Source organism: Phocoena phocoena, chromosome 20 (assembly GCF_963924675.1).
Source record: "Phocoena phocoena chromosome 20, mPhoPho1.1, whole genome shotgun sequence".
In the NCBI taxonomy this organism is placed as follows: domain Eukaryota; kingdom Metazoa; phylum Chordata; class Mammalia; order Artiodactyla; family Phocoenidae; genus Phocoena; species Phocoena phocoena.
This window is the reverse complement of record NC_089238.1, coordinates 59,443,799-59,468,340: the sequence shown is the minus strand read 5'-3', so window position 1 is coordinate 59,468,340 and position 24,542 is coordinate 59,443,799. Positions and strand designations below refer to the sequence as shown.

The 24,542-nt window shown below is 58.4% G+C and overlaps 1 protein-coding gene across 1 annotated transcript; it reads right to left on the bottom strand.

Moving 5' to 3' along the window:
* Positions 1-2,263: 2,263 nt before the first annotated feature.
* On the bottom strand, positions 2,264-24,029 carry TCF25 (transcription factor 25). Its single transcript, XM_065899575.1, has 18 exons — positions 23,709-24,029; positions 16,078-16,242; positions 15,095-15,169; positions 14,539-14,657; positions 14,014-14,079; positions 11,298-11,380; positions 10,212-10,342; positions 10,003-10,102; positions 9,247-9,340; positions 7,980-8,072; positions 7,766-7,871; positions 6,494-6,653; positions 5,340-5,427; positions 4,652-4,810; positions 4,451-4,541; positions 3,876-3,955; positions 2,681-2,753; positions 2,264-2,560 (listed from the first exon to the last, which is right to left on the bottom strand). Exons 1-18 carry the CDS (start codon positions 23,898-23,900, stop codon positions 2,405-2,407), a joined length of 2,031 nt encoding a protein of 676 aa, XP_065755647.1. The 5' UTR covers positions 23,901-24,029; the 3' UTR covers positions 2,264-2,404.
* Between the last annotated feature and the right edge of the window lie 513 nt (positions 24,030-24,542).

Genomic DNA, 24,542 nt, shown 5'->3' with positions numbered 1-24,542 from the left:
GTGCACGAGTCCCCCACCCGCCACGTAGAGGAGGGTGGAAGGAAGGGCCTCGCCTGGGCTCCACAGGAACCAGGGCGCCCCACCTCCTGGTGGAGAACCCCAAAGGGAGCAAAGGGTCCCAGGGCAGGACCACGAGGCAGAGCCACGGTGGGGGCAGTGCTGGCATCGCTGCCCTGAACCCTGGTGTCTCTGCCACGTGAGTCCCAGGACTCCCTGGCCGCCGGGCGAGCAGTGGCCTGCCTCTAGCTTACATGTCATCACGGCTCCATAAATGAGGCCTTTGAGATTGCCGGGCCTCCCCAGACCCAGCGCCCCAGCCTGAGACTTCAAAGGCCAGGAGAACTGGGCGGCCTTTGCCATGAGACCACAGCCCTCTTCCTGGGGAGGCCTCGAGACTCCCTGTCTGGTTCTCACCCTGAGGGAGGGGGACAGCAGGTACAGCTGAGCTGCGATTGGTCACAGTCCTGGGAAACGGCCACGTGAAACCACAGCTAACCCTGCGGCCAGTCCTACCCGCTCGACCTCCAGTGCCCCTGGAAGAAAGCAAGTGAGGACTGGCCAGAGACAGGTGGGGGGGGGGGGACGGCCACCCCCTCAAAGGACATAGCACATGAGACCACGTGCCGACCACTCATGAGGCTGTGAGAGCAGGAACTGTCTCAGTGCTGGGTCCCCAGCACCAGAACAGGGTCAGGCCCGCAGCACACGAAGGCTCACCACGTGAGGGAGCTCGTGGGAGCGGCAGCCTGAGGAGCTTCTGCCTGCAGAGCTGAGGGGTGCCCCTGTCTAGCCATGGCCACGCCGGGGAGGCCTGACTTCATGGGGGTCCCCTGACAGCAGCCGCGGGGAGTGCAGCCAGCGCCCCTGCCCCCTCCCCTCACCACGGGGAGATCTCAGGAAGACCTGGCCCAGAGCTGGGTCACAGGGTCTGGGTTCCAGGGTTGTCTCGTTTCCTTTAACGCAGGGAAAGGAGGGGCTTTTGCGCCCACCCTTTGGTGCCCATGCTGAAGACCTGAGGCGGGGTGTGACTTGATGGGAAAGAGCACAATCCATCAGCAATGCACGAGCAGCACAAGGCCTGAGTGGTCAGCTGAGCCTTTACAGCAGGTGCCTAGATGTGAGGGCCTTGGCTGTCTTCTCACCCCCATTAGACGGAGCAGCACGACAGAGCACTGGGTGGGCACCAGGCCTGGGGGGTGAGCAGTTTCATCACCTCCTGGGCCCAGCCTCTGCTTCACTATCCCCAGGACACTGGCTCTTCATTTTAAAGTTGGATTCCTGGTTGCAAGATGGCTGCCGTAGCGCCACACATCACACCCTCACCTAAATGTATTTAAGGTTGGAAGAGGTAGGGCGCCAAGCTCTCCTTGCTTGCCTGTCATTTTCAAAGATCAATCCCCTTCCCAGAAGACCCCCAGCAGACTGTCTTACTTGCTGAAGTTCATCACAGGCCACCCTGGTGGGGACCATGTGGTTCTAGGGCAGGCTCGGTCTCCGAGCTGGCTGTGGATGGTGGGAGGGGTAACCACGTCTGCAGGGCCCTGTCCTTGCCACGGGTGTGCAAGGCACAGAGGCGCCCCCGACTCGGGAACAGCTGGAAGGATGACCTCACAGGCCTCTGCAGTAGGTGACCCCACGTCACGACCAGGATGCCACAGACTTCCTGGAAGATGGGCCGACGGACCAGGACTTGGGTGCATGCTGGAGATGGCTGGGTCACACTTCCTGCCACACTGACCGGCCTGGGGCCCCAACCGCACCCTGGAGCACACGGGCCGCCTCTGTGGGTGGAGGTCAGGGCTGGGAGGGTGCCCAGTGTACAGGGTAGCACGTGGGGCTCACAACCTTGGTGGCCTGGGTCGTTCCAGAACCAAACAGGATCCTTAGTCACAGGCAGCCCGTGTGGTTCTGAGCTGTCACTCAAGAGCACCAGGTCCCACCCCTTCACCCTCCCCAGCCTGCGGTCCGTTCACCCCTGGATCAAGTGCCCCCCAGTCTCTGCCACGTACACCCCCCAGAGCTGCCAAGACGAGCGTTCCTTCCAAAACACACCTCTCGGCCTCCCCTCCGACGGCGCTCACTGAAGCGAGCATGGATTCTGGCTCTGCGATGACCCGGGCCGGCAGCGCAGCGGCGGGGAGGTCCTGCCCAGGGTTGGGGCTCTGCCGTGAGTGGCCGCGGGGCACGCCCTGGGGGAGCCTTGGGGGGGTGTGAGGATCTGGGGGCGCCAACCGCAGCGCCGGGAAGGAAGAGCTCACGCCGGGCAGAGCGCAACCCGTTCACGTTTATAGAACAGCAGAGGCAAGTGGACAACACAGCAGCACTTCTAGGTCGGGGACCTGGCCGATCTGACCAGCACACAATCAGGAACATAACTGCACAGCGCTGGGGCCCCGCCCGTGCCTCAGTCCCACTCGTCGCCCTCGAGGTGGTCCTCGTGTGGCACCTCCAGGTCGTGGAAGTGGAAGTTGGCCATCATGTCCCGCAAGGCCAGCATCAGCCTGTTCAAGCCCTGGTCAAGGTGTGGACCCCCGGCCCCGCCGTCCTCTGGCCGCTCCCCCTGCGGCAAAGAGACTCGTCTGAGCCGCGCCTGCCGGGACGAGCCCCCGCCCAGCCCCCCGCCCCGGGACCCGACATCCGGTCTCAGGCTGGCGGCCCCCACGTGCTGGGCTCCACGTACCTCCACGGTGTAGTTCGGCAACAAGGAGCGGAAGAAGAGGGCGATGGTGTTTCCGTGGCTGACGGGGCTGAGCCTGGAAGGGGAGTCAGGACGGTCAGAAAGGCCCTGGCGGGGCCATGAGGGCAGCCCCCGCGGCGGCTGGGGAGAGAGGGGGCGGGGGGCGGCAGGGGGATGGCTCAGGCCCGCGGTGCAGGGGGTCCAGCATGGGGCTGGCCTTCGGAACGTGGCCAGTGGAGTGGAGTGGAGAGTGGACAGTGGGGCCGCTGCAGCCAAGCCCCACTCGCTCTTGAGAAAAGCTCTTTCAAAGTGTCCTTCGCTCAGAGTTGAGGAGTGGAGAGAAGATTCTAGGGCATGTGTCGGGGGGGGGGGGCCCTCCTGGACTTTCCGGGCGCCTGGAGCCAGCACAGCACCCAGCCATCCTCAGTGTGACCACGCCCAGCACATCAGCTTGGTGTTGAAGCCACAGACACTCACCATCAATTTTCACCTTAACCTGTTGAGAGTTTAACTGGGGACTATATTTCCCTGTGAATGCGCACTCTTAACTTTTATAATTCAGCAGAGAACAAAAAGGACTTCATTCTACAAAGTACGTCCGCCTGAAGCCTGGAAACGAGAAAGTCTGTCTGTGACTCTCCCAGGTCGGTGACTCTGTGACCACAGGCTCTACGTGAGGTAAAGCAATTACTTAACGTAAAGCTTTAAAGGCCGGAAGGAAAGGGGGAAGGCAGCATTTGTATGAGCCAATTCTGAAGGCAGCTGCAGACTCGGCACCGCGGTGCCTGCCCCTGCTCTCCTGGCTGGGCCTCGGGGCCTTCTGCATCCCGGCCTGACTGCCAGACACTCGTCCCTGGCGGGGCCTCCGCACCGGCTGAGGCTCCTGCTGGACACCAGCCGCCTTTCACGTGTCAGGCTCACCCGCTGTTTCCTCGCAGGTCCTTACTGCAGTTCTGATTTTACATTTGTTCCTGGATTCTACAACTGCTTCCTACCCTATCTCCACCACTTGCTCCAGAACCTGACAGAGAAATGGCCTTAGATGGACAAATAAGTGAAAACACATGGCCTGCAACAGCTGATCCGTGACCCCAGATCACCATATTCTCTGAGGGCTGGACTCTGAGGTAGCAAGACCCCCCCGAGCCCCAGCACTGACCTCGGAGCCGTGTGGGCAAAGGAGCAGGGCAGGAAGTACCTCTCCGGTCTGACGTAGGAGTAGATGGTGTCCAAGGGAGGCAAAGGGTCATAGCCCAGCACAGACTGCGTGCTCACATCCTTCAGAAAGGCAGAGAGCAGAGGGGCGACTTTCAGCCGATTCCACTCTGCACCAGGCCTTTCCGCTGGGAGTGGGAACGGTCTGACGGAACGGCCCTTGTTTGCGAGGCTGTGTTCCCCGTACTGAAAGCCTGGGCGAGGGGGCAGAAGGGCCCTTCTTCCAGCAGGACGCTCATCCGGCCCGCTCAAGGGACTGGGATGAGCCCAGGGACCGGCGCGGGTGGGGGAACCACAGGACCTCCGCTCACACGTGCTGTGTGAGATGTCAGGGCCTGCAAAATGTCAGGGCCTCACTCCCAGGCTGCCGGCTACTGGCCTCGGGGCTCCGAGCCACCAGGTCACCGCTCTGAGCCCCATAAGGTCACGGAAAGCTGCAGGCTCAGCTCTGCCTCTCAGAACGCAAGTGTCTGTGAGGGGAGGGGCCTTTGCCCGTGACCCCAACCCGGGGGCAGAGCTGCCGGCAGGAAGGAGCCCGAGTCCGGCCCGCTCCCTTACCGGAGGTAGGGCGGCAATGGCTTCCTTGATCTCCGACAGGACCACGTGGCGGTGGATGTTTCTGGGTGCGCGCTGGTACAGCACCTTGCGCCTAGGGCCCAGGGAGACGAGGGGCAGTGGTGGAGGCGGCCGTGGCCCTGCGCCGCCCGCAAGATGGGCCTGGTCCTGAGAGCAGTGCCCACACCCCGGCCCCAGGTTTACCTGTTCTCACACGCCTCCACGGCAGGGTCCCCGGTGTCCACCGCCTGCAGAACCTCGTGCACGTTCTCCTCCAGCCAGCTCATGGTGGCCGGCTCCTTCCAGAGGAAGTGGGACCTCCCGAGGTACAGGCTTACCAGCTGGCTCAGGGCGGGGGGCTGGCTGTGGGCAGTGGGGCCTGTGAGACCCCCACGGGCCCAGGCTCCACGCGCCCGCCGGTGCCTGTGGGCATCCAGGGCGTGCTGGCAACCTGGAGGGGCAAGAGGCTGCCCAGAGGGGGCTGCCGACAAGGGAAAGGGACCCCGAGGCAGGGCACACAGGCATTTGCTTCTGTGCAGCGTCCTTACTAAGAACAAGTTCCTCGATCAAAATCTAAATACAAGGAGAACGCAAACACCCGTGCGCACAGACACCGGAGAGCCCGCCCCAGTTTCCTGACCGGGCTTGAGGTGGCTGGCTCCCAAGTCCCACGTTTTTCTTCACGTTTTACGAGAAATTTTAAAAGGCAGCAGGGGCCAATACAGGCGTCTGAACCACACTCACGGCTGCAAGGATGTTACAGCCCCAGTGCCCCCGCTGTGTCCAACAGGCCAGGCTGATGCCCACGTGGCCAGGGCCCCAGAGCCCCTGCAGGGAGGACAGTCCCGCCACCCAGGCCCGCACCCTGCCCAGGGCGCCCAGCAGTCTGTACCTTATCTCGGCGTCAGGTCCGAAGAAGCGGTGCGCGGCCACGGTGGCGTCGGGGCGCACGCTGCAGTACTCGAGCAGAGGCATGAGCACTGCGGGGGAAGCAGGACCGTCACGCCCGCAAGGCCAGGGCTGAGGGGCAGGGGAGGCCGCTCTCCCACCGCCCCAGGGGCCCCCGCCGCCACGGAGGGCTGTCCGTCCCGCTGCCCTGCGGCCCCACCTGCACCCGAGGGGACTCACGCAGGAGCCCTGAGCAGGTGCACCGGATGCTCTCATCATAGAGAACCCCTGCCCCAACGCTCTCCCAGCGACGGGCTCCACTAAAAGCCATGGGCCTGACAGGGAGCTTTCTGGATGATGGAGGTAGACTCTGGGTTGGCGAGCAGGCCCTGCTGGCGGCCACAGCCCCCCATGCAGGGCCTTAACACCCCGTCAGGGGCCTCGTCGGGAAGGGCCAGCATGGCTCAGAGCCGGCCAGGCAGCCCCTGTGTGGATGGAGCCCAGCTGAGATGAGAGGGAGGGGCCAGCTGAGGACGCTGTCTGCCGGGAGCCTGAGCGACCAGGCGTCACCCCGGCCGCCCACAGGGAGGCTCACCGCCAGGGATGGAGCCCGAGGGCCCAAGCTGCACGGCCCAGCCCCTGCGGAGCTGCATGCGGTCCTGACCCCAGCCCCACCAGGGCCTGAGAGGGCAGTGGGCTCCTCTCTCAGGTCACAGACCCTTTGAGAATGTTGCCCAGCAGAGGGGCCGTGGGCCCTCTTCCCGTCCACACACCCACAACTTTAGGGGCCCACGTTAACCAGCAGGTCACCCGAGAGGACCCAGGACAAACCTAACTCTGAGCTCCTCACCCCAGTGAGAACTGGGACTTGAGGACGAGGACAGACACCCACTTTGCTGACTTGGCCCCTCCTGGCCCTGTTTTCTCTCACACCCAGCCCACCGCCGGAGAAAATGCGTCTACTTCAGGTGGTAAGTTTTGCTTGTACTGTTAATATCTAAGGACACCCTAAAACCTCCAGGTGCTCTGACAGCAAAGTTAGCTTTCAAACTGCAGCCCCGGTGCCTGAAGGCCCCGCTGGAAAATGCATCTTCCCGAGAGCTTGGGACAAGCACTGGGACCTATCCGTGCCGCGGGGGGCTGCGGGGACACACCCACCTCCAGGGAACATGATAAGCGCCTGCTGGATCAAGAGAGAGGCCTTCTCCCTCGCAGAGCTCAGCTCCTGGTCGGGGAGGTCTGCCTGCTGACTCAGCAGGAAATACGCCAGCGGCACAGAGAAGGCAAAATTTGGGAGCTGGGACAGGTTCCGATGAGCCTACAAGGGGTTTGGGCGTTTCAAGGTGGTGCAGACGAAAAAGGCAGAGCTCACGGGCGCCTGGATGCCCCTGGGTGAGCTGTCCCCCTTCTCCGTGAAGAGAAGGCAAATAAAAGGACCTGGGGGTGTGCGGTCAGACCCAGGCCAGGTGGGCGGGAAGGGTGGACGCCCACCTTCCAAGGGCTCAGCGTCAGGCAGGGGCCGGGGTCCTCTGCGGGGTGGGGCCGGCCCACCTCCACGTCTGCTCTCGCCTCCCTCCCCACGCCTATGTCAGTCACAGATGCACACGACACGATGCTCTCTGTCACGTGACAGCTCTGTCACGTGACAGCACGGTCTCTGGAGACTTCTGTAACCTCCGCCCCACCCCCACCCCCACCCCCCAGACGTCCTGCTGCAGCCCCACCGTGGGCGGCGCCCAGCAGCTGCATTTCTGTGAACTCCAGGAACCTGTGTGAACTAGACCCCTCACTGGGGAATCCTCGCCCAACCAGGCCACATGATCCAGAATTCAAAATAATTTACGTAGCTGTCTTTCAACTACACACCAACACGTGCTGTGAAGAAATTCAACCACAGAATAAATAAAAGGCTGTCACCTCCTTGCCCCGCCCCCCCTCCCGGCTAGACGTGTCCCCCAGACGGTGCCACCCAACGGGAGCACAGCGCCAGCCTACATCTTACAGCAGCCAGATTAAGAAGAAAACCGGTGAAATGTACGTTACTACATCATCTATAACCCAGCGTATCTAAAACAGCACCACCAGGATGCGAAATGCAGGCTATTAACGAGACAGCCGATGGCCTGCCTCCGGCCCGTCTCAGACCTCACGTGCACCAATGCGTCCAGGGGTCGAGCCGCGGTGGCCTCCCCCACCTCAGGGCTCCCTCTGCATGCTTGCGCTCACGTGCAAGCAGGCAGCGAGGCAGGCCCCCTGGGGTCTGCCCAGGACCCTCCCCTGGCGTCCCAGCCCCGCCTGGAGCCCCGGCCCCGCCCCTGGCATCCCGGCTCCAGCTGGAGCCCCGGCCCCTCCCCTGGCGTCCCAGCCCCGCCTGGAGCCCCGGCCCCTCCCCTGGCGTCCCTGCCCGGCCTGGTGTGCGCTCACACCCACCTCCCACTCCTGGAAGAGGCGGGTCAGGTACTCGTAGCTCCGTGCCCTTAAGGCCAGGTGGTCGAGCAGCAGCAGCATGCACAGGGGGTCCTCGTCTGGCTCGAGGCTTCCGGAGGCAGCGCGGCGAGCAGAGGGAGACAAAACCCACAGTGGGCCAGCGCGGACGCCCACGGGCCGCGGCCCCGGGAGGGAGGGGGGCGAGCGGCAGCCCTACCTGAGGATGAGCTTGCAGTACTCCAGCGCCGTGCGTGGGCAGCCCCGCTTCTCCAGGAAGCTCATCTGCTTGTAGAGGGCCAGGTAGAAGCTCCTAGACCCAAGACAGTTCCTCGTGAATGAGAGCACGGCAGGCAGCAGAGCACGTCGCCTGGCGCCTCGTCCGGCACTGCGTCCACCCTCTGCCCGCGGGCTTCGCCGGCATTTCCCGTGGGGCCTAATCGGCGTGAGCGTTCGCCAGGGTCCTGTCTGCAGAGAAGGTGACTCTGCTTGTTGTCTGCGGTCACACGTGTGTGCACGGACAAAAAACCAAGCCTATTTGTTAGTGGAGATCTGCATCTTCTCGGGCATTTTTAAAAAAACTATCCTTTAAGGGAAGAGAGTTAGAATCTGCTGCTGTATCTACCATCTAGATTTATCCTGGTGGACTGCCGTTTCGATCAACAGCTCCCTGCCCTGTTAATGCCTGGGAACGTTAGTATTTTATAGCATCGCAAAGAACTAAGAATTTCATTGGAGAGACAAAGCTCACACAACTAGAAGCAAGAGAGAAAATTCTGACCCCACACACCCTGCAGACAATCTGTGCAGTGGGGGTCACTGTGCCCTGGGGCCCACGACAGCCCCCAAGCCGAAGAACACATCCTACAAGGGACATGACCCAGGACGGCCGGAGACCACGGTGGGGTGGGTGGGGCGCCCGGAGCGGAGAGCGTGCCCACGCCCGTAGGGCCCTGAGGAGCAGGCGGTGGGTGAGAGGCTAGAGGCTGAGGTCAGCAGCGAGGCCGCGGTATCCGCTCAGGCCTGCGCTGCTGAGAGCTGGGGGGGGGGCTTCGGGGCAAGAGAGTCTGCAGGAAGAGGGTCCCACGGGCGTGCGTGACAGGAACACGGTGGGGCTGCATTCACGCTGCTGCCCGCAAGGCGTTCCCGAGGATCCCAAACGCGTGGGCTGCGGACTGAGTCCAAACACGCAAGGAAACACGACTACAGGTCCCATGGCGGTGAGGTGGCTGGCGAGGCTCCCTCCTATCGTGGACAAGTTTAAACCCCAGGCCAGCCTGATCCGTCCACCCTCAGGTCCAGCCCTCCTGCATTTAAGCTTTAAACATGGCGCGAAGCCCTGGGACCCCAGCGGGACCCCTCGTGGACAGTCCCGTGGCACCTGCCCCCCCCGCGCCCACCCTAGCACCCACGTCACCTGTGACGCCTACGACACACTCGCGAGGGAAGATGGTGTGCGCCTATGAACGCCTGGGTGGCCGGCTCACCTGTTCTCGGGCCTGCGGTAGTCCAGCCGGCAGGTCCCGCTGGTGAGGCTGAACAAGGGGTGGAAGGCACACTCCATGCTGTACAGCGCGCGCTCTGCAGGCGACAGACACGGGGCGGCTGTCAGCCTCTGCGCGGTGGCTGCAAATCCGTCCTCTGTGGCTCCTGAGGAAAGCTCCAGAAGGGAGGTGGCCACGAGACTAGGAGTTGGAAAGTGACGGGCCAGGACGTGCCCACGGGGATCACGTCAACCAGAGGTGTGACCTGGCCACGCCCGCTCCGGCCGCAGGAACCACACGCCTCTCCTGAAGCCCATGCACCCCCAGGGGCTGATTCTCAGGAGCCGAGGGTGGAAACAGGCCACGAAACGTGGACCATACATCATCACAAAAGGAATGACGTCCTGACACACGGCTCACACAGGTGAACACTGAGGACATCACGGTAAATGACAGAAGCCAGATGGAGACGTGTGTCATGATTCCATTTACAGGAAAGTCCAGAGACAGAGGGCGGACCGGCAGTTGCCAGGGGCTAGGGGAGGCGGGTTTCTTTCGCACATGGTGGAAGTGACCCAGAATCAACACAGATGAGGCTGTACAAGTCTGCATATACTAAAAACCAAGGAACCGTAGGCTCTAAAGGGGCGAATTTCACGGTAGATGAATTTTATCTCAATAAAGCTGTTACTTAAAGAACATCCTGGCAAACCCACCACATCCCCAACAGCTGAGGTGGGGCCGCCCGCTGGGCCTTACCCACGAGGTCCCGCGCCATCTCCTGGTCCTCCTGGAAGCGGCAGGCGTCACTGAGTTGCAGCAGCGAGTCCACGTGATAGGGGCTGGTCTGCAGCAGGACCTGTGAGGCAGGAGGAAGCTGATGGGACGAGGCCCAGGAAGGCCCCGGGCCCACCTCCGGCAGCTCGGCTCGCGCCGCGCCTCCACGACCCCACAGGGTGCCCGCGCACCACCATGTTGTTGGGCTCCATGGACTCCACAGCGGCCAGGAACCTGTGCTGCGTCTGCTGGTACTCCTCGCTGTGCTCAAAGGCGAAGGCTGAGCGGCCTTTCCTAGACTCGAGCAGCCGCATCGACAGACCTGGGGTGGGGGGGTGCCTGCGTCAGGATGCGCAGGGCGGACCGCCCGTGGCTTGGGCCACACCAGCGACATCCCAGGACAACAGGGAGGGGACTCGCACAGCCCGCCTCCCCCACCCCATCCGGTCAGCCCCAGACAGTCTGCTTAGAGCCATGACGCAGGCGGGAGTGGGACAGGGCGCAGGGGCCACCGCCAGGCCTCGAGGCGACAGGGACTGCTAAGCCACGACGTCCTCTCTCTGCTTCTCGCGCTGACTCTGGGTGGACGGGGTCCAGGGTCTTCTCGGGAGCCTGACAACTTCATCTCCCTTCGTCACCTTCAGGAGACCGGTCAGGGTCCCGGACGCCCCTGGCGACACCCTCCTAAAGGCCCCATCGAGGGCAGCCCTACAGGACCCCGTGGCAATGAGCCCCTCTCTCTGCCTGTGCTCAGGGGCCACTGCTGGGAACATGGGAGTGAAGGAAAAGGGGGGTGAGATGCCCACTAGGGCCATGGCTTCCCGTGTCCTCGCTGAGCACAGGGGGTCTCGCAGGGCATCCCAGGCCCCGGGGCCCCATGATCCTTGATGCCACACAGCCAAGCCCCCCCGGCAGGGCACGACCCTGCACCCAAACCTTTCTGCACTGCTGCTGTTTTTCTTTAAATCACTAATTTAAATTATTAAATGAATGTTAATTTTCTTTAAATTATTATTAAATTACTCTCCAGTTTGCAACAAAATATAAAATATCACCGTTTAAAAATGAACTCGATTGCTTCCTATGGCGTAGGATCCACAGCACAAAGGAAGAAGGTGGAGAAACGCTGATTGCACATGGTCAAGAAAACACACGGCGGGTGGGGGTCTGTGCCCAGACAGGGGGCTCCCCCCAGCCCCACACAGGGCCCTCGGCCGCACACACGCACGCTGGCTCTGCACACGCAGAGGCGTGGCCCTGCAGCCCCGCGCCCTCACCTGGTTTGGTGTACCGGGGCCAGGCGCTCTTAGGGGTGGTCAGCCACGTACACTTGGGGTACACGCGCTGTCTCTGCCGCGGCCTGAGGAGAAACAGACAGGGTACGGCTTTACCTCCGTGCTGCCGGACCCCTGCGGGCAAGGGCAGGACAAGGACAGAACGCAAACCGCCTTGACAACGGCCGTCACCCTGCCGGACGAGACGGCAGACTGCGATCCGAGCAACCAAACCACCACGGAAGAGGGAAGAAAAACAGGAAACCCGTAGTCCAGCAAAACGTTAGGAAAGGGAGAAAAGAAACAGAAGGTGAGAACCTAATGTGAAGACAAAGAGGTGAGAGCGAGCCGGCAGTGACCCGCGGACACAAATGAGCTGCCTTCCCATGGACAACGCGGCTGCGCGGGGCAGAGGGCCCTTCTCATCTGCCCTCTCGGGAGGCCCCACCCCAACAAGCAATGGAGATGGGGCATCAGCAGCAAACACCCACACGCTTCTGGAAGAAAGCCAGCCAGACACAGGGGCACGAGCGGGCAGCGGGGCCGGCCCAGCTCCCTCCCCCGGGCTCGGTGCCGTGGCTCTCTCATCCGGGGGTCTCTGCTGCAGGTGCGAGCCCCTCCCCACAGCCGTGGTCACACCGAGGGCTTTCTGCTCTATCACCGATGCTTTATTTCTTGAGCTGAGTAGTGGCCAAGTGGACCCATGTATATTACTCTGTATACCTTTTCTGATAATATGAACTATTTCATTAAGAAAAAAATTGAGTAAAAATCTGGATTGTGTTAGGAATGGGATGAAATAAAAGTAAAAAACTGCAGGAGAAAAAACAACTCTTCAAGAAAACCATGGTCAAAATCTGAAGGAAACTAAAATGTGGGATGATTCTGGGTAATTGGTAATTGTGAAAAAAAGGAGAATTAACTGGATGCTCAGAACTGTCCTGTCTATGGAATCCCAGGGATGGTCCAGCCCTGCAGTGAGCCGTCCATGAGGCTGCCACTGGGAGGTGGGGCACCAACGGGGGAGTAGACACCAGCGGCAGAGGAGGTCCAGATGGGAGGACCCGGCAGAGAGCAGCACACACGGCACCTGGAGGTCCCGAGGGGATGAGGGGGACCACGGCTTCTCAAGGTAGCCCATGCACAGGACTTCATTGTTTAAGGAAGGAAACGTGATAAATAACGACTACAGTAACACTGTGAAAAACAGTAAGTGCCGTTACGATGAACAAACCACTAGTAATAAGTGTAATGTGCACAGAAATAAGACCAGGCGAACATGTATAGACAGACCAGGCAGACGCAAAGGAAGCGAGGGCGGGTTGGGGTGGAAGGTCCAGCCCAGGGCAATACAGGTAAAAAAGGGGAACATTTTGAGTTAAAATGTTTTTCATTAATATTCCAAAAAAGAAGACAAAGTCAGAGACCCTTCTGTCCTGAGTAACTTTACACCAAAAATAAAAGCAAATTGTACAGCAAATGCAATGAATAATACAAGGAAAGTGTGAGCAAATGACATGAAAAAATTCCTCAACCTCACTCAAAATCAAACAAATAGAAGTCAGGGGCTTCCCTGGCGACCCAGCGGTTAAGACGCTGCACTTCCACTGCAGGGGGCACGGGTTCAACCCCTGGCTGGGGAACCAAGATCCCTCATGCCACGCGGCACGGCCAAAACAAAACAAAACAACAGAAGTCAAAAACATGGAGACTATACAACAGTGTAAAACAACTACACCCCAATTCAAAAAAGACCAAAAACGTGGAGACTATACAACAGTGTAGAACAACTACACCCCAATTCAAAAAAGACCAAAAACACAAACACATAGAGACTATTCTTCGTCTTCACATTATGACAGACTTGAAAGCCTCCTACACCTGCCATGGATCCGAGGAGGAAGCAGCACGCAGACGGGGGGCGTAGGGGTTCAACTCTCGGGGGGCAACGGATGACACCCCTCCCGGGCACCCTCACGCCAAGTGCTAGCAGGCACTGCAGCCAAGTGCACCCCGACACCTGTGCCCTGGGAGCCTGCTCCCCCCATGCTGCTGGCGCAGTAGTGCAGGGTAAATGGTGCTCAGGACCCAGCCTGCAAACCAGGCGTGTGAGAGATAGAAGAAACCTACGGCCCCAGGAAACAAGACATGTGCACGGGGCCCAGGACGCGCAGCAAACAGCCTTGAAGGGTTATCTGTGGGAGGCAAGGGTGACGGCTCGGAACTGCTTGAATAAGCAGCTCTTTTTTATAAGCAGCATTTATAAGCCTCTGCCGAGGGAAAGCTCCCGCAGTCGGGGCTGGGCCCTGCGAGGGAGCAGCCCAGGCAGAAGAGCCCCCTTCCCACGGGAGGTCTGGGATCCCCATGCTCCGGACGCCCCCGCGGCGCTGACTGCACGGCACCAGCCACCAGAACTCACGTTCACGAAGGTCAAACTTATCGCAAAACCCAAACCTCACATCGGTATTGCTCTCGACCGAAAAGCAAAAATGAATCTGGCTAAGATTTCAAGGCCAGAAGCGCAAACTTCAGAATCTTTGTAAAACTAGGACTCGCGGGGGAGAGCAGGCGGTGCGTGATGGAGCCCGACACCCACAGACAAGGCCACGCGACTTCTCCTCGACTCCCCTTCAGGTCCCACGGGCTTCCTTTCTCACTGTGGCTGTGAACACCCTCCCCTCCCTTCCCTCAGCTGAGAACACAGCAGTGTTGGTCTTACCTCTGCTCCCCCAGGACGGCTCGGGCACCAAAATACCTTTTCAGTTCCGTGTCTGGATTCAAGTGTCTAGAGAATTGAAAATTTTACAGAGAAAAATGAAATTGAGTGTGTTAACGATCCTGAGAATGTCAGGAAGTCACATAAGGACCCAGCATGGAGAGCGGCTCTCCAGCAGGCCTGATTTCTCTGCAACCACAAGGCCCGTGGCCGAGACCGGCCACCACTCGCCAGGCCGAGTCAGAGCAGCGTGAGCCCGGGCACGAGATCGAGGGGTCTTCACTGCCTTAGGAAGGAAGGTGGCTGATTTTGAATGCTGGCAACAGTCTGCGGCAGGGACAGGGCTTCATTAAGCACCTACAGGAACAGGGGGTGGAAAATTCACCCCCGAATGGCAGCTTTAATGCAGCTCAAGAAAGAACGCTCCCAGACACGCAGAGCTAGAGAAAGGTCCTGGAAGGTCAGGGCTGCCCCGTCCCCTCCCCTCTGTCCCCGAAGACGAGCGCTCCTCACTCGGCGAAGCCACACCTGTGCTCCACGTACAGGACATGCTTCTTGGCACTCAGTGGGGGCGGGCCTGGGCGGCTGGAGCCGCTGGCATCCTCAATCCTCTCCAGGATGCGGTCGATGTCCTCCAGCCCATTCTCCTGCAAGTCCCCAAATGACATGTTCACTACCACACTGACTTGCTGACTTTTATAAGTAACCATCAATAGCAAGATTTACTCTTACAAAGAACAAGTATTATATTGTGTTTCCTTCCTGAAAGACAATACAATCTGAACACCCTGTACTGCACGTACATTTAGAAAAAAGAAGAGATGCTTCGTAAGAGGAACAGTCAGAATCACAGACCAGGAAGGGACTCTGCCAACGGAAGAGCATCATTTCGGACGTTTGCTAGAAAATGGAAAGCACGGAGATGGGCTCTAACCCTCAAGGATCAAAGGGAACAAATTTGGTAATTTCCCCTGACCTCTGAACTAGTCAAATAAAATATCAAGAAAAAACGAAATGTTTTCAACACCACCTCAAGAAACATTCCGGAAAGAACACAGAGAGCAAATCCACCAGCCACACATACCGAGCTTTCTCCTGCAGCGTTTTTCTTATTTTTCTGTTTCCTTTTCTTCTTGCGGAGTTTGCCACTTGTATTAGACTGACAAAAGAAGCTCATTTCGGTCAATGGAAAGACACAATGACATCTTAAATCCGAGAACTAGAGCAGCCAGCTGCAGGGGGACAGCCAGCTGCAGGAAGACAGAGCAGCAGGCCCACCGCCCGGCTGTCCACCTTCTGAATGTCCTATGAACACATCCACTTCTCTCCAGCAACTGACACCTCCCACTGGTCTCCCTGACGCTGGCTGGCCCCCACCTTTCTGAGATCTCCCTGACCACTCACGGGGTCTGGACCCTCCGCCCACCTGCCCTCCGCTCTCACCCGTCACCGTGTCAACCACTGTCTGCCACACTCAGCCGGCCTGGAGCCCAGGGCTCCGCACTGCAGGCCGCCACACCTGCAGTCCCCCCACCTCAAGACCGCTCGTGCCTTCCCCCGGCCACCACCTTCCATCAGTGTGAAGGTCCTCGAGGAAGACCCCCGGCACCCCAAGACCAGTCGAGGGCCCAGCTGCACCAGAGGTCCCTGGGGGGCACAGACTGGCTCGCAGTGAGCACTTGCTGGGTGAGGGACGAAGAGCCTCCTACAGGGACCCCCTTCCTCACCGTGCTGCTCAGGTACCACACCCAACCCTGACCTGGACTATGTGTCTCTTCAAGGGCACCCACCGAGGGCCCTGGTCCACCCGGCCCGAGCTGCAGACACACAGTCGCAAAGAACACACCCGACCTGGGCAGAAGGGCGCTCTCCCAAAACAGAGGGGGCAGGCCTCGTGCCAGGGAGACGTGTCTAGGGGACCCGGACTGTGGCCCCTCGCCAGCCGCCACCAGCCTTGAGGACTCCAAGCCAATCTGATAAGGGCTCCCAAGGAAGTCTGGGGGCAGCCGGGCAATTCACAAGATGGCCCTCAGAGACTGCCAGCGGGGTGTGTAGGGGGAGCTGCACCTGCTCTGGGGGAACCGCCGCGTCCGTCACGTCGCCATCCTTCTTGGACTCTGAGTGTCCACGCTGGGCCCTCCTCTTGTTCCCTGATGCTGCGGCGTCGATGAGCAGACAGTCGGTCCTGTCCCCGTTCACCCCGGGCGCCTCCTCGAGGTCCTCGATGTTTATCTGGAAACACAGATGGGGGAGCAAGGGCGTTACGGGTGCGTCCTAGTCACAAATGAAAAGGTGGCTCTCAGATGCACGCGTGTTGCGGGGGAAGGTGGGTGGGCACCTCCCAGGTCGCTGAGGTTGTAGAGGGAGGACCACAGATGTCCAGTAGCCCAGTGGCCACGACGCTCCCCTCTCAGCAGCGCGGGGCCAGGGCCACTTCAGTCATGGTCCCAGAGAATGCTGGGGCGCTGTGTGGCTACGGGATCTGTCCTCAGGGTGACATGATGAGGAATCCCACACGGGACAACTTCTCCCCCTACCAAGCACCACCCCAGGGTGAACACACATGCTCAGCTAATGCCTCACTCTTCCCTCCTCCCACCTGGACTCCGGCCAGCTGTTCTACACCAGCAGACAGGACCAGGAGATACTCAGTAACAAGAATGGTAACGCATCCGTCAGGGGAGCCTTAGACAGTGGTGAACAGGGATGAACCACGCTCGTGTGCACACGCAGGCCTCAGGAACACGATGCAGAAAGGAAGGTCCCAGGAGACTCACACCCTCGCTCTGGAGGAGACGTGGCAGGGACAAGTCACGGGACAAGTTCTGGCCCTTCTGCTAGTAAATGAATCAGCAAACAAAGGAGGCGACACGCAGTACCAACACCACGCTTCACGAGCCAGATCAGAGGGATGCAACCTGGTTCACCGAGGTCCAAAAATAAATTTTAAAAACTACATAAAAGATTCAGAACATCTGAAAAATATAAAGCTAAAAAAATAAAAATAAAATCCACTCTAAACCCCAGAACCCTAAGATGATTTCCAAACAAAACTGGGGGGCTTCCTTAGTGGCGCAGTGGTTGCGAGTCCGCCTGCCGATGCAGGGGACACGGGTCTGTGCCCCGGTCCGGGAAGATCCCACATGCCGCGGAGCGGCTGGGCCCGTGAGCCATGGCCGCTGAGCCTGCGCGTCCGGAGCCTGTGCTCCGCAACGGTAGAGGCCACAACAGTGAGAGGCCCGCGTACCGCAAAACAAACAAACAAACAAAAACTGGGGCGAAGTCCTCAGCGACTGGCCACTGCCTGTCCCCGCGGGGCCCGGGGCTCTGACGTTAGTCTCAAGGGAAGGGACGCATGCGCGTCTGTGCTCCCTGGTTTCGCACCTTCACCAGCGGAGGTTCCCACGCGGCAAGGATGAAGCTCAGGGCTGTGTGACGCCTGCTTGTCTAGCAAATTCACAGATCTTTTTCTGTAACGAAAGCACCACGCAGACCGCGGTGGGGACAGCACCGTGAGGCCAGGCCCCGCCGTGGACCTCGGTGCGAAGGGAGGAGCTGCAGTGAGGGCCCCGCGGACGGTTCTTCTCCATAGCAGGGGTCCCGGAGGAACAGCCCCATGCTTTGTCCAGCATTCAGGACTGGTGACGCCTCCCAGGGAAGCCCGGGACTGCTTTACTTTTATTAAGTCATGCTCACATCCTTAAAAAAAAAAAAATTCTCATTTTTGAGCCCCCTGTGGAAGCTTGAGGTGTTTCCAGAAATTCCAGTTTATAAGGAGCTCCATGCCAAGGTCAACTTCAACGGACAGCAAAACTCTGACACTTGCACGCAGGACCCTGCGGAGCTTTGGTAAGAGCTCTGGGAAGGAGCACAATTCGCTGCCACCCACGCTGCTACCCACGCTGTCCAGCGTCCTGACGTCGATCTGACTTGCAATCCAGGAGCTGCCATGGTCATCAGTTTTGAGGTCCCAAACGGGTCCCTATTTCCAGAGGGTCTTGTCTGCTGCCTGTGTGCTCCCTGGAATCTCCAGGACAAGGCACCATGAACACTTCGGTGAGGACGGGGGAGGGGCTGGATCTCTGTTGGGGGGTAGGAAGCTTTTTCTTTAAAAAACAAAACAAAACCGTGGTACAATTTACATCTCTTGAAATGAATGTACAGGGCAAGTTTTGGCAGAGCTGTGTAACCTATACTCTTATCAAGAGACAAAACTCTCCTGTTATGCCAGAAATACAGGCCTCATTCCACCCCCAGCTAAGCCTCCTGCCGATGCTGGCGAACCCTAGGGTTTTCACCACTGTGACTTTGCCTGTCCCAGGACGCCGTGCCCGCACGGTCAGTGTCTTCTGGAGTGTACAGCTTCTGAGGCTTGTCCCGCTCTTGTATTAGGCGTTAGCTCCTGGTCCCTGGTGACTAGTATTCCTTTGCATGGGTTATACCACATAAAGTTTATCCACTGGGAGTCTTTTGTTTCCGTTTTGGGGTTACTGTGGATTAAGCTGCTGTGAAGATTTGTGAAGTCTTCTGGGTAAGTGTTCACAAGTGGCTGCTGGGGTGTGAGGCGTCAGGTTTGTGCTGAATTGCCAGGCCTGTTTCCAACGGTCGGACAATTTCATCCCGCCAAGGCTGCTGCCCCAGCAGCCTCGAGCTGCTCTCATTTTGGCCATACTGGTGGGTGCACAGGGGTATTGTATTACGATTTTTTTATAATTTTTTAAAATAAATTTATTTATTTATCATTTTGGGCCAGTACACCTTAGTATCGAGCCCAAGACTCCGAGCAGGTTTCCGGAACTCCTTCTCTCCAGCACCCCTCCCCCTTAACTCCAGCCACTTCTACAGACCCCACATCTGACCTGCTCCCTGGCTCAGCAGGAGCTCCACGATCTGCTGGGCCAGCCTCCCTGTGCTCATCTCTGGAGAGTGTCTCCAGTCAGAAAGCCGGCACAGGGGGCCAGGGGACCTCGGACCTGCAGTGCTTGTGGTCTAATGTCTGCAAACAGTTCACTCATGCATTTTGCTAGTTTGATAGTTATTCAGGGCAAGAAGGCGGCTCGAGTACCAGTTATTCTGCCACGGCTAGAAGCTGAAATCTTACTTTTGTTTCCATTCATCCACTGCTTGGTTTACTGAGAGACTGTTTTTGGCTCTGTAAAAATAAGCCTTTCGGGGACTTCCCTGGCGGTCCAGTGGTTATGACGCGGCACTTTCACTGCTGGGCCCGGGTTTGATCCCCGGTCGGGGAACTAAGATCCCACAAGTCACACGGTGTGGCCGAAAAGACAAAACAAAACAAAAAACATCTTTCGTTTTCGGGCCCCTAAGGCTACTGGAAAAAAAAAGTTATTTTTACTATTAAAAGAGGGAAAACATTAAAACTTTACATTACTGAGGAAGTTCTTCTCTGGCATGCAGTCGGGGATGACAAAGCCTCATCTTTCTACCATCTTTCAGTAGGTAGAAACTGGCATGGGTGAGGCCACCTCTGCTAAAGGTTTTCTCACAGACTTGAGGACAAAAGAAGTGATGTGACGTGAAGCTAACCTGAAGAATCTTAGAAAATTATTGTAATCCACGACCAAATGTGCCCTCGAGCAGTGAAAAAATCTACAGGGGTTCCAATACCACCTGTTACCAAATGCGTTTGTGAACGTGAATCCAGGGTCTGGCTCCTGCTGCCAGCAGAACTGGGCTACAAACATGAAGGTGACCCATGTCCGCGAGTCGACGGTCAACAAACAACGTCCAGTTCTTATTCCAGTCAAACAAGAGCAACCTCATCAATGACGCTTTTACTTTGGAACAAGTTTGCTTTTATTTAATTACACAATTTAGATTTCTTCCAATCTAGATTTATTTCAGAGACTGGCCACTATATTGTACATGAAAACAGAGAGACATAAACATGTGATTCTTCAGAAAAGAATAATCTTCCTCGCTAAAACTTTTCAATGATATAGAATAAATCCTGATAGTTTTTAAAAGCTTATGTGGTTTTCTATCAGATTGTCAAAGTGGTCCCTGACCCCAAGACACTAATAAATTCTATTTTACAACACAGTTGCACAGTACGTTATGCTGCGAAACTCAAACTATACCCTTAAAACAGGCGCATTTATTACGTATAAATTACATTTCAATAAAACCGATTTTCAAAAACCCGTCTGAATGAGGTAGGAAAGATGATTTCTAATCTAAGGCCAAGGAAACTCACCCAAGAGCCAGCAAAGAGGACAGTCCCAGCCATTAAGTCACAGAAGGGTGTCTTCCCACTCCCCAGGGGGAGAGAGGTGTACCAGCCCCTAGAAACGCCTCTCATCCACTTAGGGTCACACGTTTCTATTGAAGTTCTTGGCTGTCAACACGATGTAGTATCAACATTTGCTGAGTACCGTACGCCTGGCATGGGCTAAGGGCTGTACACGTTAGTTCACTGACTCTTCGTGACAACCCCATGAGGTAAGTAACATCATCCCCAGGAAACAGGGGAGCCGATGTGTATGCTAGGAAACCTGTCCAAGTTCTCACAGGTAAGAAGAGGCGGAGCCGGGATGCAAAGCCCGTGTGCAGACGCTCACACTCTGTCCTCAGAGGAAACACTGACTCATGCCGTGACCTCTCCGCACACCTACGAGAACAGACACTGTTCCGGGGGTGGGGATACGCGAGGGAACAACTAAGTCTCTGTTCTCACACAGCGGACACTCTCTGGCAGTGGGAGCCAAGCAGCACGAGATCAAAAGAACACGTCGGTAACTTGTAGGGTTTGTTCTGTGATAACTTCCAGGGGAAAAGGAGAAAGATCAGAAGAACGGGGGGGAGGGGCTGTAACTTTAAATCAGTGGGGAGGGTAAGCAAGGCTCAGAAGGTGACATCTGAGCGAAGCCTGAGCGGGGGAAGCAACACAGGAATACGGGGTGTTCCGGGTAGAGGGGACAGCGGGGAGACCTGCGTTCCAGGCCTGTGGCTGGAGCAGAGCGGACAAGATCAGGGAGACATGAGGCGGGCGATCCGGGCCCTGGGGGGGCTGTGAGAAAGGAGGGCTGAGAGCAGATGTGGGCCTAACAGGATCCTTGTGGCTGCTGCACCCAGACAGGCTGCAGAGGCCAAGAGGACGAGCGGGACCGGGTCAGAAGTATCCAGGCAGAGGCCACGGCCACACCGCAGGTGCTACACCTGCAGCCGCCCAGGACTTCACCAGGGTTTGCATGTGGTGTGTGAGAGAAAAAGGTCAGGGGTATATTCCAGGCTGCTGGCCTTGGCAAGAGGAAGAGTGGAGCTGCCCTCAACAGACAGGGAAGGCTGGAGGAGGCAGAGAGGGCAGTTAAAGTCTGGACACACTGAGCCTGAGGCGTCTGTGAGACACCTAAAGGAGATGATGTAAAGGTGGCGTTTGAATGCACAGACTACGATGGAGGTCTGTGCAACACCAGGGTCCTGCCGGAGAGCAGAAGAGCATGCGCACGGCACAGCACCCGGCAGGGGCAGCTGCTGGGTCCCTCTGACCTGACCGATACACAGGGAGTCCAGAAAAGCCCTTTTCTATTCACACACAGGAGCTTTTTTTTTTTTTTTTTTCATCTATCCCCACACCCTGGCCCACTGTCCATCTATCCTCCTTTCTTCTTCAGAAGGAATGCTAACTTTGCTTCAGAGACAAACACCTGGGCACGGTTAAGAGTACAATTTTAGGGACTTCCTCAGTGGTGCAGTGGTTCAGAACCCGCCTGCCAATGCAGGGGACACGGGTTTGAGCTCTGGTCTGGGAAGATCCCACGTGCCGCAGAGCAACTAAGCCCGTGCGCCACAATTACTGAGCCTGTGCTCTAGAGCCCCTGAGCCACAACTACTGAGCCTGTGTGCCACAACTACTGAAGCCCACGTGCCTAGAGCCCATGCTCCACAATGAGAGAAACCACCACGATGAGAAGCCCATGCACTGCAATGAAGAGTAGCCCCGGCTCACTGCAACTAGAGAAAGCCCACACACAGCTACAAAGACCCAATGCAGCCAAAAATAAATACGTAAATAAATTTATTAAAAAAAAAAAAAAAGAGCCCAGAACCTGGATTTCACTGTGGGTGTCACTTACTACCTCATTTGTACAATGGGGACAACATGACCTTCCCAGACCATAAGACACATGACATCGCAGCAGGGCCTGGAACGTGTGAACGTTTTCCAAATGAGTTACCATTGTTTAAGACTGAGAAAAAAAGAAGACTAAACCTGGAGGATGTCAGAATAAGGAGAAAGTACATTTGACACACGGTCAGGGAAAACAGCCAACTTCGGCACAAACCCATTTCAGCCTGTTAACAAGTGGGATGGAAAGAAGCCTTGAGGGTTTTGAGAGAAGTCAAAAAATGTCTGGAGGGCTTCCCTGGTGGCGCAGTGGTTGAGAGTCAGCCTGCCGATGTGGGGGACGCGGGTTCGTGCCCCGGTCCGGGAAGATCCCACATGCTGCGGTGCGGCTGGGCCCGTGAGCCATGGCAGCTGAGCCTGCGCGTCCGGAGCCTGTGCTCCGCAACGGGAGAGGCCACAACAGTGAGAGGCCTGCGTACCGGGAAAAAAAAAAAAAAAAAAAAGACTAGAAAACCTAGGGATAAATGATGTGATGGGAGCACTGGGGAAAAACCGCCCGTGTGTGGAGAGCCGTGGAAGCTGGGTGGGGGCCCGTGAAGGTTACTTGTACTGCTCTATTTTTGCATGTGTTTAAAATTTTCCATAATAAAAAATTAAAAACAAAGAAATGGCAAGAAACAAGGGAGCGGGGAGGCTCTGAAGAGGTGGCGGGATAGTCTGGAGAATTTGAAGACGGACTTGGTCCCGCTTCCAGCAGAAACTGCAGGGTGAGGCTGCCTCTTACCTTGGAGGAACGTGGACAATCTCTAAACCAAACTACCAGACTGGCAGCCCACACGCCCCAGTCTTAGGATGGGCCCCTAACCTGCCAACTTCCTGTGAAGTTGGGAGCGGTTGCCAGACTAACAGACCTTACAGACGGCAGCTGGTGTTCTCCACGATCTTCACACCTACTGGTACTCCTCCAATCACTCGGCAACCGCGGTCGCGCCCTAGTGTGCGCCGCGCGCACGGTGCTGGGGACACACGGTGCGCAAAGCAGACACGCTACCTGCCGCTCGGGGCGGTCAAGGGAGCGAGAACGAGCACGTGCAAAATTACAGACTGAGGCCAGCGCTACGGAGACGGGGGAGTAGGGGCGGGTGGGGGGGTGGCGTTATTTCTCTGTGCCAGACACCTGCTACGGGGACGCAGCGATGGGCAAGAGCGAGGCACCGAGTCCTGGGTTGTGAGGAGCAACCGAGATCGTTTGCGAAGGCCCTGCGACGGCACCGCGAGGGAGACACTTAACCCTGAAATCAGGGTTGGCGACCCCAGACCCTGGGAGCGAAGCCTCGCCCACTGAGCTGCGGCCCCGCCCACAGACGGCAGGCCCCGCCCACCCAGCTGCAGCCAGGACCCCACTTGCCCCGCCCCTCACCGCAGCCCAAAGCCAACGTAGCCACGCCCCCGGCCTCAGGCCACCGCCCACTCCTTTCGCCCCGCCCCCCACTGCAGCCCAGACCCCAGTCGCCCCGCCCCGTGACGTCACGCACCCTCCTCGCATGCCGCCCCCACCCCGGGCCCCCACCCCGGGCCCCCACCCACCCTGGGCAGCCCGACGCCTCACCAACTCGAACCGGTTGTTGACTTGGACGCCCTCCTTCCCTGGGCCCCGGGGGTGCCGGCCACCGGGTCCCCGCTTTGGGCCTTCTTCTTCCACATCATCGTCATCGTGGAGGACAAACTGCAGGGCGCCGGGCCCGAGGGGCTCCTGGCCGCGCTGTTCCCCCCTCAGCCTCCGGAGGGCCCGGCGCGACATAGGACCCAACAGCCGCTGACGTCTAGAGACTGGCAGAAGGAAGAGCGGAAAAGAGAGCGGACAGCGCGCCTGCGCACTTAAGGCGCGGTGGCGCGAGTCTGGCGTGTCGCGTCTGCGCGCTGCGGCCTTCCGGAACTTCCTCTGTGTCTGCGGTGGCATCAAAGAAGGCGCAGGCAACTTCCGGGCGAGTTCTCGCGCGATTTGGGCGCTTCCGCGGGCGGGTGTCTTCGGGTTTTCTGGAGGCGCGCCAGCGAGACACGTTTGGACGGCGCGGGGCTCCGAGCGTCCAGTAGCGAGTGCGGGCCGGCGGGCCGGCGGGGCGGGGTGGGGGTGGGGGGCGGGGTCGGGGCCAGGCGGCAGCTGGGGGCGGGTCGCGGAGGGGTGCGCCCAGCCGCTGCAGGCCGCCTCCAGGGGCTGCCGGCGAGGCAGTTCTGTCCTCATTAAAAGTAGGCGCGTCCAAGCCGAGGAGCTTCCCAAAGCTGCGGATCTCGACCTCCCTCCCACGGCAGCCTGAAACCGACCCTTAGGGTACGCCCTGGGCGTTTGCTTTTTGTCGTCATTAGTGCGTCCCAGGTGATTTTCCTGTACATCTAGGTGTGGGAATCCGTGGTCTAAGGTGGAGGCTCGCCACACTTACCGTGT

What these genes read in the sequence shown, in the direction of transcription:
- TCF25 (XM_065899575.1), bottom strand. Translation starts at nt 23,900, where the DNA reads ATGTCGCGCCGGGCCCTCCGGAGGCTGAGGGGGGAACAGCGCGGCCAG. An exon ending in GTCCTGTACGTGGAGCACAG is followed by an intron (nt 14,080 to 14,538) that starts GTGTGGCTTCGC and finishes TCAATTCTCTAG; the next exon opens with ACACTTGAATCCAGACACGG. An exon ending in GCCGTCCTGGGGGAGCAGAG is followed by an intron (nt 11,381 to 14,013) that starts GTAAGACCAACA and finishes GTTTCTCCTCAG; the next exon opens with GCCGCGGCAGAGACAGCGCG.